This window comes from Danio rerio, chromosome 12, assembly GCF_052040795.2.
Source record: "Danio rerio strain M-AB ecotype USA chromosome 12, GRCz13ab, whole genome shotgun sequence".
NCBI lineage: Eukaryota > Metazoa > Chordata > Actinopteri > Cypriniformes > Danionidae > Danio > Danio rerio.
In genome coordinates, this window is record NC_141032.1 from 45,303,112 (window position 1) to 45,317,498 (window position 14,387).

Here is a 14,387-nt window from a genome sequence, read left to right on the forward strand (position 1 = left end):
GTCCAGTGCACTATAATGGAGCTTTCCTGACATTGTTTATTCCTTCAAAGTCCGTCCTTTCTTTGCGTCTTATTGCTGTGCGCTAATAATTCATCAGGTAACCATGTTCCTTATCATTGTAGATATGTTTGATAGAGTGTCATTTTGTATTGTGGTTTAAATCGCCTCAGAATGTGTGCTGTGCGCATCGCAGCTATTATGTTTACACATTTAATATTTAAATGTGTAAACATAATAGCTGCGATGCACACATGCTAAACAACTTGTTGGGTTGTTTGTAATCTAATTTGATTAATTATTTTATTTACTTGTTTTATTAAAACCCATTTTGTTATTTAACCTATTATTTTTGTGCAACGGTCAAATCTAAAAACAGCCGAAAAAAATTGGCATGCTGATTTATGTGAAATCGTGAATCAGTTCAAACTTTTATGAAGTTTTTAAAATAAAATTAGTTGTATGCTGTATAAGACATTTTGCAATGCTTATGTTTATCGGCTAATATATCAGTTATCAGCCTCCTAATCTTATGTGTTATTGGTTATCAATATTGACTTAAAAAGCCATATTGGTGCATCCCTAAAAATTATGTCAGAATTTACTCACCCTCCACTTGTTCAAAACTGATTCGACTTACTTTCATCTGTTGAACACTAAATAAGCTGTTTTGAAAAAAGATTGTTGATCATTTACCATAGTATCCCATCAGTACTATGGTACCCATCGACTACCACAGTGGTGTAAGTGGTATAGTTGTATAAATTAATTATTAACTTCTGCTGTCTTCATTTGTTTCAGAAACACATTTTTTACAATTTAAAACGATATCTTTGGATATATTTAGATACTGTTGTCCTAAAACAAAGCATAAATAAAAAATCATACTCATACCTTAGGAACGGTATTGCAGAAAACTTTACAAACTGCGATATACATTGAAAACGGTTATCGTCCCATGCCTACTGTCAAGTGACAGTTTACATTTTAAACGTCTGATTTATTTACAGCATTTAATTGAATCTTTTGACTTCAGATGGCTATTTTAGTTATTTTTTGTAGATCAGCAATCAACCAAAGGAACAAAAGGCTACGTTATATTCGAAATGACCATCCCTGTCTAATGCATTTTCCCCAGCCACCATTATTCATTTTATGATTCACCAATCAGACGATTCCTAAGCCACTATAAATACCCTAAGTTCCATATAACAGCCATCTTCGTTTTGAAGAATCCTTCTCCTTTCCTAGCAGGGTGGTACGGTGGCCCAGTGGTTAGCCCTGTTGCCTCACAGCAAGGACGTCACTGGTTCTAGTCCTTATCAAGCCAGTCGACGATTCTGTGCGGAGTTTACACGTTCTCCCCATGCTCACGTGGGTTTCCCCCGGGTTCCCTGGTTTCTTCCCACCTTCAAAAAACGTGCAACTTAAGTTAAGTGACTATTCCAAATCAGCACCATATACTTGCTCCTTGTAAGTAGTTTTGTCTTAAGAGCAATCATCTGTTCATTAGCTTCTACAGCAGGGGAGTTCTCGAGATCTACCTGAGCTCAAACTCTCCTCTCACCTTGCAAACGGGAGAGAGCCCCAGCCTCGAGGATCTCATGAGCTCAGGGCTCTCTCCCAGGACAGCATTCATAATCAATCATCAGCTAAGAGTGAACTCTTGAAAGGCTTCAGCTGGAACTTTGCGGCAATTTTTCAGTCCACTTTCTCTATATTTCCAGTTAGAAGCTGAATAAAGCGTCCAGAGCGACTCTATCACTCACAGATTGATAAACATCCAGTAGTTTCTTAAACGGTCACTGTATGCATTTCTCTCTGCCGCTGTGGGATTTGACGGGGCAGCACTGACACTCCGTCTTTCATTCTCTCTTTCCATCATAGCTGTGAACTCCACCTCTCGCTTGCGTGTCGACTTTTTCATGATATTAGATTCATGATAGTTGTCAGGCCTATTCTGAGTGCAGCTTTTTTTCCCTTCGTAATATATATAAGGTTATGTGACATCACCACTCTTGATATATTCGATTTTCTTTTGATCGTTTCGGGTGGAGGGTGTCAGTTTTTTAGCCGTCCGCCGCTTGACACACTTTGTGCAGGGGGCAGAAGGCTCGGCACTCGCTCTCCTTTTTGCTCTTGTCCATTGGAAAAGGGGGGGGGGGGGCAAATTAAACTGTCAAAAATGGAATTGTTCTGTCATCAGCATACCTTCAGCCTCACTTGTGTTGCAGCATCAAAAACATGTTTCTAATTCTGCATCTTCTGCACTTGAAATTTCACAGGGAGGCGAGTGCTGAATGTGTGACGGGCTGTTCACTGGAAAAAAAGAGCCGGACAGGAAGATCTGCGAATGACAGCCGGGATTAGTTAGAGAGGAGAAAAGGACTTGCAGCCACAGGTCACGACCCTTCGCATCAGGTTAACCCACCAATACTTCTCAAGAGCGTTCCTGTGGGAAAAATCAGGTTTAGTTAATCATTTAAGGATTGTTAACTCTTGAGGGAGGGTTTAAAAAATGCTGGTTGAAGCAGGCCCGCATAGATAGCTGATATATGGTTTAATATATGCAAATGATGTATATGTCATATTTTGATTTCACATCGATCAAATATGTCATACATGCAACTTTTGTTTCAAAAAATAGCAAAAGTGTCTCTTTTTTAAACAATTATAAGTACAGATATGTGCATAATATATATACAGTTGAAGTCAGAATTATTAGCCCCCCTGAATTATTAGACCGCTTATTTATTTTTTCTTCAATTTCTGCTTAGCGGAGAGAAATTTTTTTCAGCAAATTTCTAATCATAATAGTTTTAAGAACTTATTTCTAATAACTGATTTATTTTATCTTTACCATGATGACAGTAAATCATATTTTACTAGATATTTTTCAAGATATTTCTATACAGCTTAAAGTGACATTTAAAGACTTAACTGGGTTAATTAGGGTAACTAGGCAGGTTAGGTTAATTAGGCAAGTTATTGTATAACAGTGGTTTGTTTTGTAGATTATCGAGAAAAAATATAGCTTAAAGGGGCTAATAATTTTGTCCCTAAAATGGTGTTTAAAAAATTAATTCCGGTGGTTGAATAAAAAAAATCACATATATGTTATATATGTAAAATTCAGATATGAATTTTTTATGTCATATGCTGTATGTAATTAGCATATCTTGATGGATATATATATATAGGCCCTTGTTAATGTCTCTGGGGCCCCCCTAAATGTATGGGCTCACTCGTCGCGCTTTATTAAATTCCATAACATTCTTACCAGTCCTTACCACTTTACTACTTATTTGTGTCTAATACCGCAGTTTGTCACGATGGCATGAATGAAATGTTCATGAGGTAAATTGAAACTGCCAAACTGCAGTTAAAGTCAGGCATCCTGCTGATTTGATTCAGAAAGGCACTTTTTTTCAGACGGCTCACCAGTCAGGTTTACATCCGCGCTACAATATCAAGGTGAAAGTCAACATAGCTTGCGTAGGATAGACCCAGCTTCCAACCCAACTTTTAGAATAGATTAATTCTTAGAAAATATATATATATATATATATATATATATATATATATATATATATATATATATATATATATATATATATATATATATATATATATATATATATATATTTCTAAGAATAAAGGGACTAAGCTGAAAAGAAAATGAATGAATATTCAAGGCTTGACATTAACCTACCAACCCGCCCATTGAGCAAGCTCATATACACAACACACAAAAAGTGAAATGAATGAGGAGGCATGTGGACATAACACAAAATCTAAACCAAGTAATTTTGCCTGTCAAAGTCAAATTTATGCATGAAAAATGTTTTTCCACCAACAAAATTGTGGCTTGTGAAAATGGCGAGTGGCCAGTAATGCTGTAAATGGTGGCTGGTGATCAAAAAGGTTAACATCAAGCCCTGTATATATAAATCATTTTAAATGGTCTTTGTGTACTTAAAAATTATTAGCATTTTAGCGCTTTATGTATAAAATAATGGGGATAATAAACCATATAAATCTGGTAACAAATAGCATCCATAAATGTGCAGAAAGGGTAAGTTTTATGTTTAAAACATAAAAAAATGCCATGTTGTCAAAAATTAAAACTATATAAAAATCTGTTTCAGGGAAACTTAGATTATTTCTATAAATAGTAGTTTTTCTATATTTCTTTTGATATGTAATGACTGAATGACATTTCAGTAAATCATGCAAAAAATGTGCATCTATTTTTACCCCAAAACTAATCAGGATGTACAAAAATAAGAATGTATTTTTTTTTAATGAGTATTTGGTGATAAAATATGCTTAATTAATGTGCCAGAAAATATCCGTATGCCCTTTTCATGAGATTCACCCGATCATTACTCTCATAAGACACAAGATCCAACCTCAAACACCACAAAGCGCAGTCTAATAAAGACACGTCCATCCATTCCTCAACAGCCGCTGACCTGGACAAGGGAATGTGTCCTCTCAGGACCTCCTGTCCCTGTGCTAACAGACAGCGTTAATGACACCAGATTTGTGGAGCACATAAAAAAAAGACATTGTGAATAGAGAAGGAAGCCTTGCCCATGTCAGCAGCACAATTGCCTTACAAATCCCACCGTGAAGACCTCCGTATTACTCTCTCCATACGGCCCACACCAACAGCTCACACCTTGATTACTCTTAAGGGAAGGTAATCTCCAACAAACACAAATAACAGCAGTTGAACCCAAAGCTAAGACCCACGTGCACTTACACACCGGGTTGATGGGAAATGACTGTAATTCCCCCTTGAGTTTTGGGTGCACTGGCAGTTCCCCCTCCTTTACTAAAGCTGCTCTCCAAATCCATGTTTAGTGGCTGCTGCAGATAAGCACTAAGCACAGGCTGCCGCTATAATTGACGCGTATCCCTCTTTAGTTGAAGGATATCGGAGAAAGGCATTATCCGGCTCTATTAGTGTTTTGTTTTAGTGGAAACTGTTATCCTGCTTCAGCGCAGTAAACACGCAACGCAGCACCCTGGGAAAGGAAAACTTTTAAATGTGTTTGCTTGTTTATTTAATGCTTGATTTGCTCGCTTCGCTCTATGGTTAACATTTATTTGTGTGCTTGTTCAAATGTTGGGAGTTGAAATTGTTTTATACACATCGATCGGCCAGATGTCGCCGAACCCATGCTGTCGGTGGCCTACATAGGCAGCTGCCTTCTAAGACGGCATGCTAACTTAAAAGTGACTGATTTGGAATGCCCTACATAGGCAGCATTGCACACGTGTAAATGTAGATATTGTGAAACGTGTATTTTGAAAATTGAAAATTGTGAAATAGGTTGATATGTTTTCCTTTAACACTGTTGAAAGAGTATTTTAAAGGTTAAATGTTGCACAAAATGATTAACTTTACGTGATTATTTAATAATAGTAGACACTGAGCATTTTATAGTGCCATTTGTAGCTCACATTTTACTCATTCATTCATTTTCCTTCGGCTAAGTCCATATGAACGGTCAATTATTCCAGCAAATGTTTTTCACAGCAGATGCCCTTCCAGCAGCAAATCCGTACTGGAAAACACCCATACACATTCCTTCACACCAAACAGACTCATACACTACAGACAGTTTAGTTTATTCAATTCACCTACAGTGCATGTCTTTGGACTGTGAGGGAAACCGGAGCACAGAGGAAACCCAAACCTGTTCTCCATGTGTTGGTGTGGGTTTCTTCTGGGTGCTCTGATTTCCCCCACAAGTCCAAAGACATGTGCTGTAGGTGAATTGGGAAAGCTGAATTGTCTGTGAATGAGTGTGTATGGGTTTCCCAGTGATGGTTGCAGCTGGAAAGGCGTCCGCTGCATAAAACATAAGATGGCGGTTCATTGCACTGTGGCGACCCTTGATTAATAAAGGGACTAAGCTGAAAAAAAAAAATGAATGAATGGATAAAATACATTTTTTAATTTTTTTAAGCTGAATTTGAAATAAAGCTGAAATTCAGTTAAGAATATATAAATAAAAAGTGTAAACATAAATAAAAATATGATAAAATGGCAGCTTTGAATAAAATATATTATACAAATGTATATATATATTTTTAACACATTCCTAAACATAACTCTTTTCTAATAGCTGATTTATTTTATCTTGGCCATGATGACAGTAAAACAGTAAATAATATATATATACTGTATGTGTATATATATATATATATATATATATATATATATATATATATATATAATAGTACAATGTATGTGTGTGTGTGTATGTATGTATATGTGTTTATATATATAAATATATATATATATATATATATATATATATATATATATATATATATATATATATATATATATATATATATATATATATATATATATATATATATATATATATATATATATATATATATATATGTATATATATGTATATATGTATATACATATACCGCAAGGATAGTTTAGTAAAAAATTATTTTACTCTTAATATATTAAAAAAAAATTAGTAGAAATCTTATTTTCCTGTTATGTATAACAATGTATAACATGCCTGCTAATAAAATCTTAAGTATAATTTGACAAAAATGTGAAAATCTTGTGACAAGTACCTTAATGTGCCTTAACTTCACTTGAAACAAGATTTTCCTATAATTATTTATATTTAAAATATTTTTTTTACTAGAAATTTCCTGATCTGGATAAAAATATCTGTAAACATATTTTAAGTATAATTCTCAAAAAGTGAGAGAATCCAGCATTGCAAAGCAAAAAAATGTAGGGTTTCACACAATTACTTCATGTCACAACGCAGATGTGTTAAGTTAATGTAATTGTTTGTACACATTTAAGTGGATTAAACATACCCCCCCCCCCCCCCCCCCCCAAAAAAAAAAAAAACTCAAGAATTGTATTGGTTCAGTTCATTTCGAATAAGTAATTTGAACAAGCAGCAAAATATTTTTGAGTATGTCTACTACCCTTAATGTGCCTTAGTTGTGCTTGAAACAAGATTTTACTATACATATTATTTTTAAATATTTTTTTTTTGTTACTAGAAATATTATTTTGCTAATCTTTGAATAATTTCTGCTAAAATTGTGTATAATTTGACAAAATATGTGAAAATAATGTGTCTACCCTTAAAATACTTTGCTTGTTGGCTTGTTTTTAGTATCTAGTTAATCAGTGTCATCACAGTCATGTGAAGAAAAAAAAAATCCAGTCCAGTCCAGCACAGATTCTGAATTAAAATGCTTCTTGACAGTCAGAAAAATGGTGTTTCTTTAAGGCCTCTGCATTGCATCATGGGTCAGGCCCACACACTGCAGGCAATATCGTTCATGAGAGCGGTTGCATTTCAGGCTTCCCTCTGGATGATTGTGCGGTCCTGTAAAATCCGTGCAGGTCTCAAGCGGCCGCAACAAAAAAAAAAAAAAAAAGAGAGAAAAAGAGAGAGAGAAGAGAACGATGGCGGTTTATTCGGCGTACGGGTAAATGAAATCTCCAGCACGCATAGGTGAGCTCCCGCAAGACTGCGCTTGAAATTCATAGACACTGTGCATATGAGAAGTCTGAAACAGAGAGGAGAGTCGGGTCGCCCGAGTCAAGAGTGTTTGGAGCCGTGGAGAGCGCTTTATTAAAGATGAATGGAAGACAAATAAAATGAATGTCAGCACACATGTTCAATTACAGCCGTTTGCCGTGGTGCATTGGAGTCTAATGGCACTAATCGACATGTAAATGTAAAGTACACCAAACGGCACAGCCTCCTGTGACCATACGCCTATGTTTAAGCTACATTAAAGTCATTAAACACAGCTTTCTCTTGCATAGCGGCATGCAAGTTGTGACATTTGTTTGAACTCACCAGAATAGAAAGACTCGAGGAGGGGAGAATAAATAAAAGTGACATTTTCACCTGCCTCGCAATATACTGAAGTTTTAATGAATCAGGAGGGTTTAGAGGTTCTGCCAACGGGCAGACTTTGGGAGCTCACATTAATATTGTGTGATGTCATATCCTGTCTGTTGTGTCAACAGGAGATTTTTCTTCTTTTTTTTCAGAGATTAACTTATAGGGTGTTGCCCTTTATTTTATATAGGAATAAAAAAGTGACAAATGAAGAATTCAGATGCAAAACTCCTATAAATTCTATAATCTTTTCTTGTAAATGAGCATTTTTTATCAGGCTCCTCTAATTAGGTTTAGAAGTAACAGTTTATATGTAATGATCAGGTTATTAGCTGGTAAATAAAATCCTTTTTTTTTTTTTTTTTTTAAATGTCACTTTAGACAATTCTTTGTTTTTTTTAACAAGGTAAATTTTCCTTTGCGTCAAAACCAGCTAAATTCACGTCTGCTTTTTTTTTGCAAAACCCTTTAAATCCAAACCCTTTAAAACCCAACAAGTTAAGGTAACTCAAGCAATTTAAGGAAACCAAAAGAAAAACAAAAACATTTAAGTTCAAAAACTAATCTGAGTTTGAGTACTGTGACATTAATCCATTTGAGAAAATGAGGCAATTCGAGCACAGTAAGACCCGATAAATAAACAGAACTCAAACCAACTAAGTACTGTAAAACCCAATAAGTTAAGGCAACTCAAATTGTTTGAGCAAACCAATTGCTACAAACCATTTGAGTTGAAAAAACTAATCTATATGAGTACTGTGAACTTACTCCATTTAAGTTGAAGTAATGAGGTATTTAATTAACTCATTACCTTCAACACTGACTTCAAACTCTTTTCAAAGGAGTTGAATGAACTTTTAGTCAATTTTGAGTTAACAACACTAATTTTTTTTTTGATAAAATGGACTGTTGGGTTTATAAGTAAATAAGTAAATAATTAATTATTACAATTAAGTTAGAACTATTCAACTGTATTAAGTTTGTGCAATTCAATTTACTAAATGTAACACATTTATATTTACAGTGCAGACTGAGAGAAATTTGTGAGATACACACTATATCATTTTTCTCTCAGGTGGAAAAGAAAATCTCCTTCCTTTTCTGTCTGTTATTTTTTCTTTTGCCTTGTCTCTCCTTTACAAGGTATCTTAAGTATGTTGTTCACAGGCATGACATATTCTGGAAAATTAAGTGCCATGGAGCTCTCTGGATCTGTGGTGCTCTGGGACATGTAAACCCCATTTTTTCCCCCTCCAAATTCACAATCCTGCCTGCTGACCTGCACGTTCCCTCAGCGTCCCCTTAACATGACAAGCGTCTTACTGTGAGCTTTGGTAAATCATGCAAACAAGAGCGGAGAGGGACGCCGGCCTCCCCTCTGCCTTACTCTGCGTTACCAAAATTGATTTACAAACCGCAAAGGTCCCAAAAATGAAGCTGCGGTATACGTCAGAGAAAACATGAGGAAGCTGTCTCATGAATGAATCTTCACGACCAAACTAATGAGAATTTAGTCCACAGTAAGCCTGTCTAAATCAAAGAAATGATTATGGTGTAATGTAAAGGCTATACAACATATGTGACAAGCTATGTTATGGGGCAACATTTTTAGATGCATGAACTGTTGTCCTAGGAATTATGCGGTCATGATGGGAATTGGAAATTCATAGCATCACACAGACAGGAGGACAATGTGCAATGTTATCACAATAATATCATGTTTAGAGGGGACTTGGTGGTGGAGTGGGTAGTGCTGTCACCTCACAGCAAGAAGGTCGCTGGTTCAAGCCTCGGCTGGGTTAGTTGGCTTTCTGTATGGAGTTTGCATGTTGGTGTCAACCCAGTGTTGGCGTGGGTTTCCACCAGGTGCTTCGTTTTCCCCTCTACAGTCCAAAGACATGTGCTGTCGGTGAATTTGGTAAGCCAAATTTGGACATAGTGTATGTGTTTATGTCCTTCTGGTTGGGGGTTGAGCGTTGGGCTAAAAAAACCCACCTCAAAAAAACTAGATAAAACACCAATATGGTGCGGCTAAATATTAACTTTGGTATAATTGGCCCTGGGAGTAAGTAAACATTATGTTCAATGATTTGTTCATGCCGTATACCTATGCACCGTCTTGCCAAATAGACTTCCATTGTAAGTGGCAATACACCACTTTTTCTCACCAAAATTCATTCATTAATTTTCTTTTCGGCTTAGTCCCTTTATTAATCTGGGGTGGCCACAGCGGAATGAATCGACAACTTATCCAACATATGTTTTGCGCAGAGGATGCCCTTCCAGCCACAACCCATCACTGGCAAACATCCATACATGCAAACTCCAAAATCAAAAGTGAATTTTTCTTTTCTGGTTTAACACTGAGACTAAAATTAGGTTTGAGAATTTGGGTAATTGAATTAGCAATTTGTGTTTTTAATTCAGTTACAGGGTTTTCACACATCGACAATAAAATAATTTAATATATGACAGTAAAGCCTCCTTTATTTGCATGGTTTTTAACTCTTACAAAATTTCTCTGAAGCTTCGGTAATAACTAGCGCAGTTTAATTTTCTATCAATTTATTACAAGAACATTTGATGTTTGTACAGTTGATATGGTTTCAAAATAAAATGCAATCATTTCTATCAGGTTTTCCTGCAATTAATGGAAATAATAAAATATTTGCCTAATCAAAGGCTCAATGTGATCTGGATGTTGGGCGTCCACGATGGGTGTACAGCATTCTCCAGCCCTCGGCACCTAGACTGCAGCACTGCACAACTGAGCCTGGATTCTCTCAAGGTTTTTTCCTTCACTTTCGTCAATTGGTGAAGTTTGTTTCTTGCCACCGGCATGCTTGATTTAGGACTTATGGAGCTGCGCATCGATAGATTTGCTCTTCAGTGTTTGGACTTTCAACAGTGAAAATTAAACTACACTGAACTGAACAAAACTAAACTTCAACTCTGAAAACTGGACTGACAGTTTCAGTTTAAATTTGCAAGAACTTCTGTTAAGCTGCTTTGACACAATCTACATTGTAAAAAATCTTTAAAAAATTAAACGTGAATTGAATTGAAATGAAATGAACTGTGAGGTTTGTTATCCACTGATCCACTTGTAATCAAATTATTATAACAGAGTAATTTTAATTAGCTAGAAATATGCTGCAGTGATGTATATCATATTGTCAAAAAGGTACACAGTGTCTGTGGAGTTGTGAAAACAATCACTGCAAGAATAGGGTACATATTTCTCAGTTCTCAAAAATGTATCCCTGGGCACATATTTCTATGTATATTTCAATTATTGGCCACCAGTTTGGACAATGACAAGGGATTCTGAATTATGCATGTAATGCCTTTAAATAATACGGTTTAAGTGGATGGTTTTGGTCTGCCAAAACTCTCTTGGCCTAAAACATGCAAGTACTTTATTGCGTCATGCAGGCTTAACATGCTTTGAAATGGCTACTTTCCTTTTTGTTATAAGGCCAGATTCAGTCATTCATTCATTCATTTTCCTTCAGCTTAGTCCCTTATTTATCCGGGGTCACCACAGCGGAATGAACCACCAAATATTCCAGCATATATTTTATGCAGTGGATGCCCTCCCAGCTTCAACCCAGCACTGGGAAACACACATGCACACGCATCCATACACTACGTCCAATTTTATTCATTCATTAATTTTCTTTTCACCTTAGTCCCTTTATTAATCCGGGGTCGCCACATCGGAATGAACCGCCAACTTATCCAGCAAGTTTTTTACGCAGCGGATGCCCTTCCAGCTGCAACCCATCTCTGGGAAACATCCACACACACATTCAAACACACACTCATACACTATTGGCAATTTAGCTTACCTAATTCACCTGTACCACATGTCTTTGGATGTGAGGGAAACCGGAGCACTCGGAGGAAACCCACGCGAAGGCAGGGAGAACATGCAAACTCCACACAGAAACGCCAACTGACCCAGTCAAGACTCAAACCAGCAACCTTGTTGCTGTGAGGTGACAGTGCGAACCACTGAGCCACCATTTTTTCTATAAGGCCAGATATATAAAGAGCAGAAAGTTGGAAAGAAGAAACTCGACTTCACAACAAAGCCAGTCCCAGCTCTATGAATCCAACAAAGGCTCACATCATTGATATGCTTGAACATCTTTTACATTGGTAAAACACATTTGATACGCAGCGCTCCTATTTAAGTCACATTTTAGGGCGCCTTTTGTGCGTTTCTTCCTTACAAGCCTGCCAGAGCGCCTCTCTCCACCAACAAAAGCAGTTAAAATCAGTGATTGCTTTCAGAAACTTTAATTACGACTGGAAAATGGCATTCTTCCATATAATAGATTCCGATTGTTTCAGTATTATCTACCGTGCAAATAAAATCTACTGTATTCCACAATATTCCCAGGATTAATCACTCTGCAAATTCTAATATGCTCTTGAAATGGCGAATAAAAAGCTGGCGCTGTTGTTGATGTGATGGAAGCTGCGCGTTTTCTCTCTCTCTCTCTCTCACGCGCACACACTTTGAGCTATTATTATGCATATCCAGGTAGAAAGTTAATTAACCCAAAGCTTAAGCTAATTATGATAGCAGAATGCTATCAACCAAACACTTTCAGTCAGACAGCTGTCCAGAATTTCATTTGCTAATCATTTGTCTTTTGGCGGAGCATATGGTAGGTTTTCATGCTATCAGAGGCACAACAAGCAGCTGAGAATCATTAACTAAAAACAATGTGCATAAAATCAGGGGTAGCTTTAGCCAGACAAAAAGCCGAATCCTTAGCCTCTAAAAAAAATAATCATTGTTTGTCAGCCCTCGCCACTTAGAAATTTAAGCTGATAGCACAGTGTATGTGTGACTGGAATCCTGATACGCCAATGAATTGTTTATATTTATATGCAAATGAGGGGGCATGTTTATTGTTTATGCGTGCTATGTTAATAAGACACGGGCCTATGCTGGAATATTTAAGCACGGTTGTACCAAAACACGTTTCTCTATTAATCAATTAAACGCATATTTTTTTTTGTTTTGTTTTTGTTCACACGACGTTTTCATATTTGATGGTTGTAAGGTCATGTTTGTTTTAAAAGAAACACTTGAAAGTCTAATTAGTTTTTCACATGTGTTACAGGAGATGACACAGATGGACCGAATTAATTTGGTTCCCTTCATTTCCCGGAGACGGGAAAGCACAAACAGACGCACGCGGGGAACAACACGACATCGCATCGGCTGTCCTTCTGCAACCGTACGCCTGCGATTCTTCTGTCCTGAGGATAAATGATGCAAGGTCATGTTTGCCTTTAATCTTGTCAGCTTATGCGTGATGACATCTTAAATATTGCTACTGTGGCATGTGCACTGATAAAGACTGCAGATCAAGTCGGAATACAGTCAGAATTATTAGGCCCCTTGTATATTTTTTCCACAATTTTTGTTTAAAGGAAAGAAGCCTTTTTAACACATTTATAAGCATAATAGTTTTCTAATATCTCATTAGTTGATCTTTGCCATGATGACAGTACATAACATTTAACTAGATGTTTTGCAAGATGGTTGTATCAGCTTAAAGTTAAAGCTTAATTAGGGTAATTAGGCAAGTCATTGTATAACGATGGTTTGTTTTGTAGACTATCGAAAAAAATATTGCTTAAGAAAACTTGTAAAATTGGCCTTAAATGGTTTTAAAAAATAAAAACTTTTAGCCAAAGTAAAACAAATAAGACTTTCTCCAGAAGAAAAAATATTATCAGACATACTGTGAAAAATCACTCTTAAATATAATTTGGGAAATATTTAAAAACTAAACAAATTCACAGGAGGGCTAATAATTCTGACTTTAGCCTTAAAGCAATTTGCAACAGCGGCACTGTCTAAGAATCAAAAGACCCTCACTGATTCCCTTGCGATTTTAGGTGGAATCAGGAAGTTGCAAACTTATCCATATAGCAAAACTGAGGATGTAGTTTGTTTTACATCACCTTTTCCTGCAAGTCCATCCTAATAGACCCGAGGTCAAAGCTGTGCATATAAGGCATACTGAATTTGGAGTAAGACCTGCTAAACAGTTTTAAAAAAACTACTCTTCTAGTATATACAGTACAAATACAGAAATTTTGCTCACAAATAGGCCCAACGTTGCAATATTACAACATTTCCCTAAAACTTACCAAAATGTCTTTAAGCTGTATAGAAGTGTCTTGAAAAATATCTAGTCAAATATTATTTACCGTCATCGTGGCAAGGATAAAATAAATCATTTATTAGAAATGAGTTATTAAAACTATTATGTTTAGAAATTTGCTGGAAAAATCTGCTCTCCGTTAAACAGAAATTGGAGAAAAAAATAATAATTCAGACTACACAAGTATTTATTTATACCTATCTATCTATCTATCTATCTATCTATCTATCTATCTATCTATCTATCTATCTATCTATCTATCTATCTATCTATC

General features: G+C 36.1%; 1 protein-coding gene across 1 annotated transcript in view; it reads left to right on the forward strand.

The window, feature by feature from the left end:
* The window catches only part of LOC141376869 (uncharacterized), a 601,238-nt gene that overhangs the window by 2,902 nt on the left and 583,949 nt on the right, over positions 1–14,387 (forward strand). Inside the window, exons 2-3 of the mRNA XM_088651146.1 lie at positions 2,283–2,418; positions 13,061–13,219. Coding sequence (XP_088507272.1) covers positions 13,210–13,219 — 10 coding nt within the window. The 5' untranslated portion in view covers positions 2,283–2,418; positions 13,061–13,209. The remainder of the gene's footprint in view (positions 1–2,282; positions 2,419–13,060; positions 13,220–14,387) is intronic.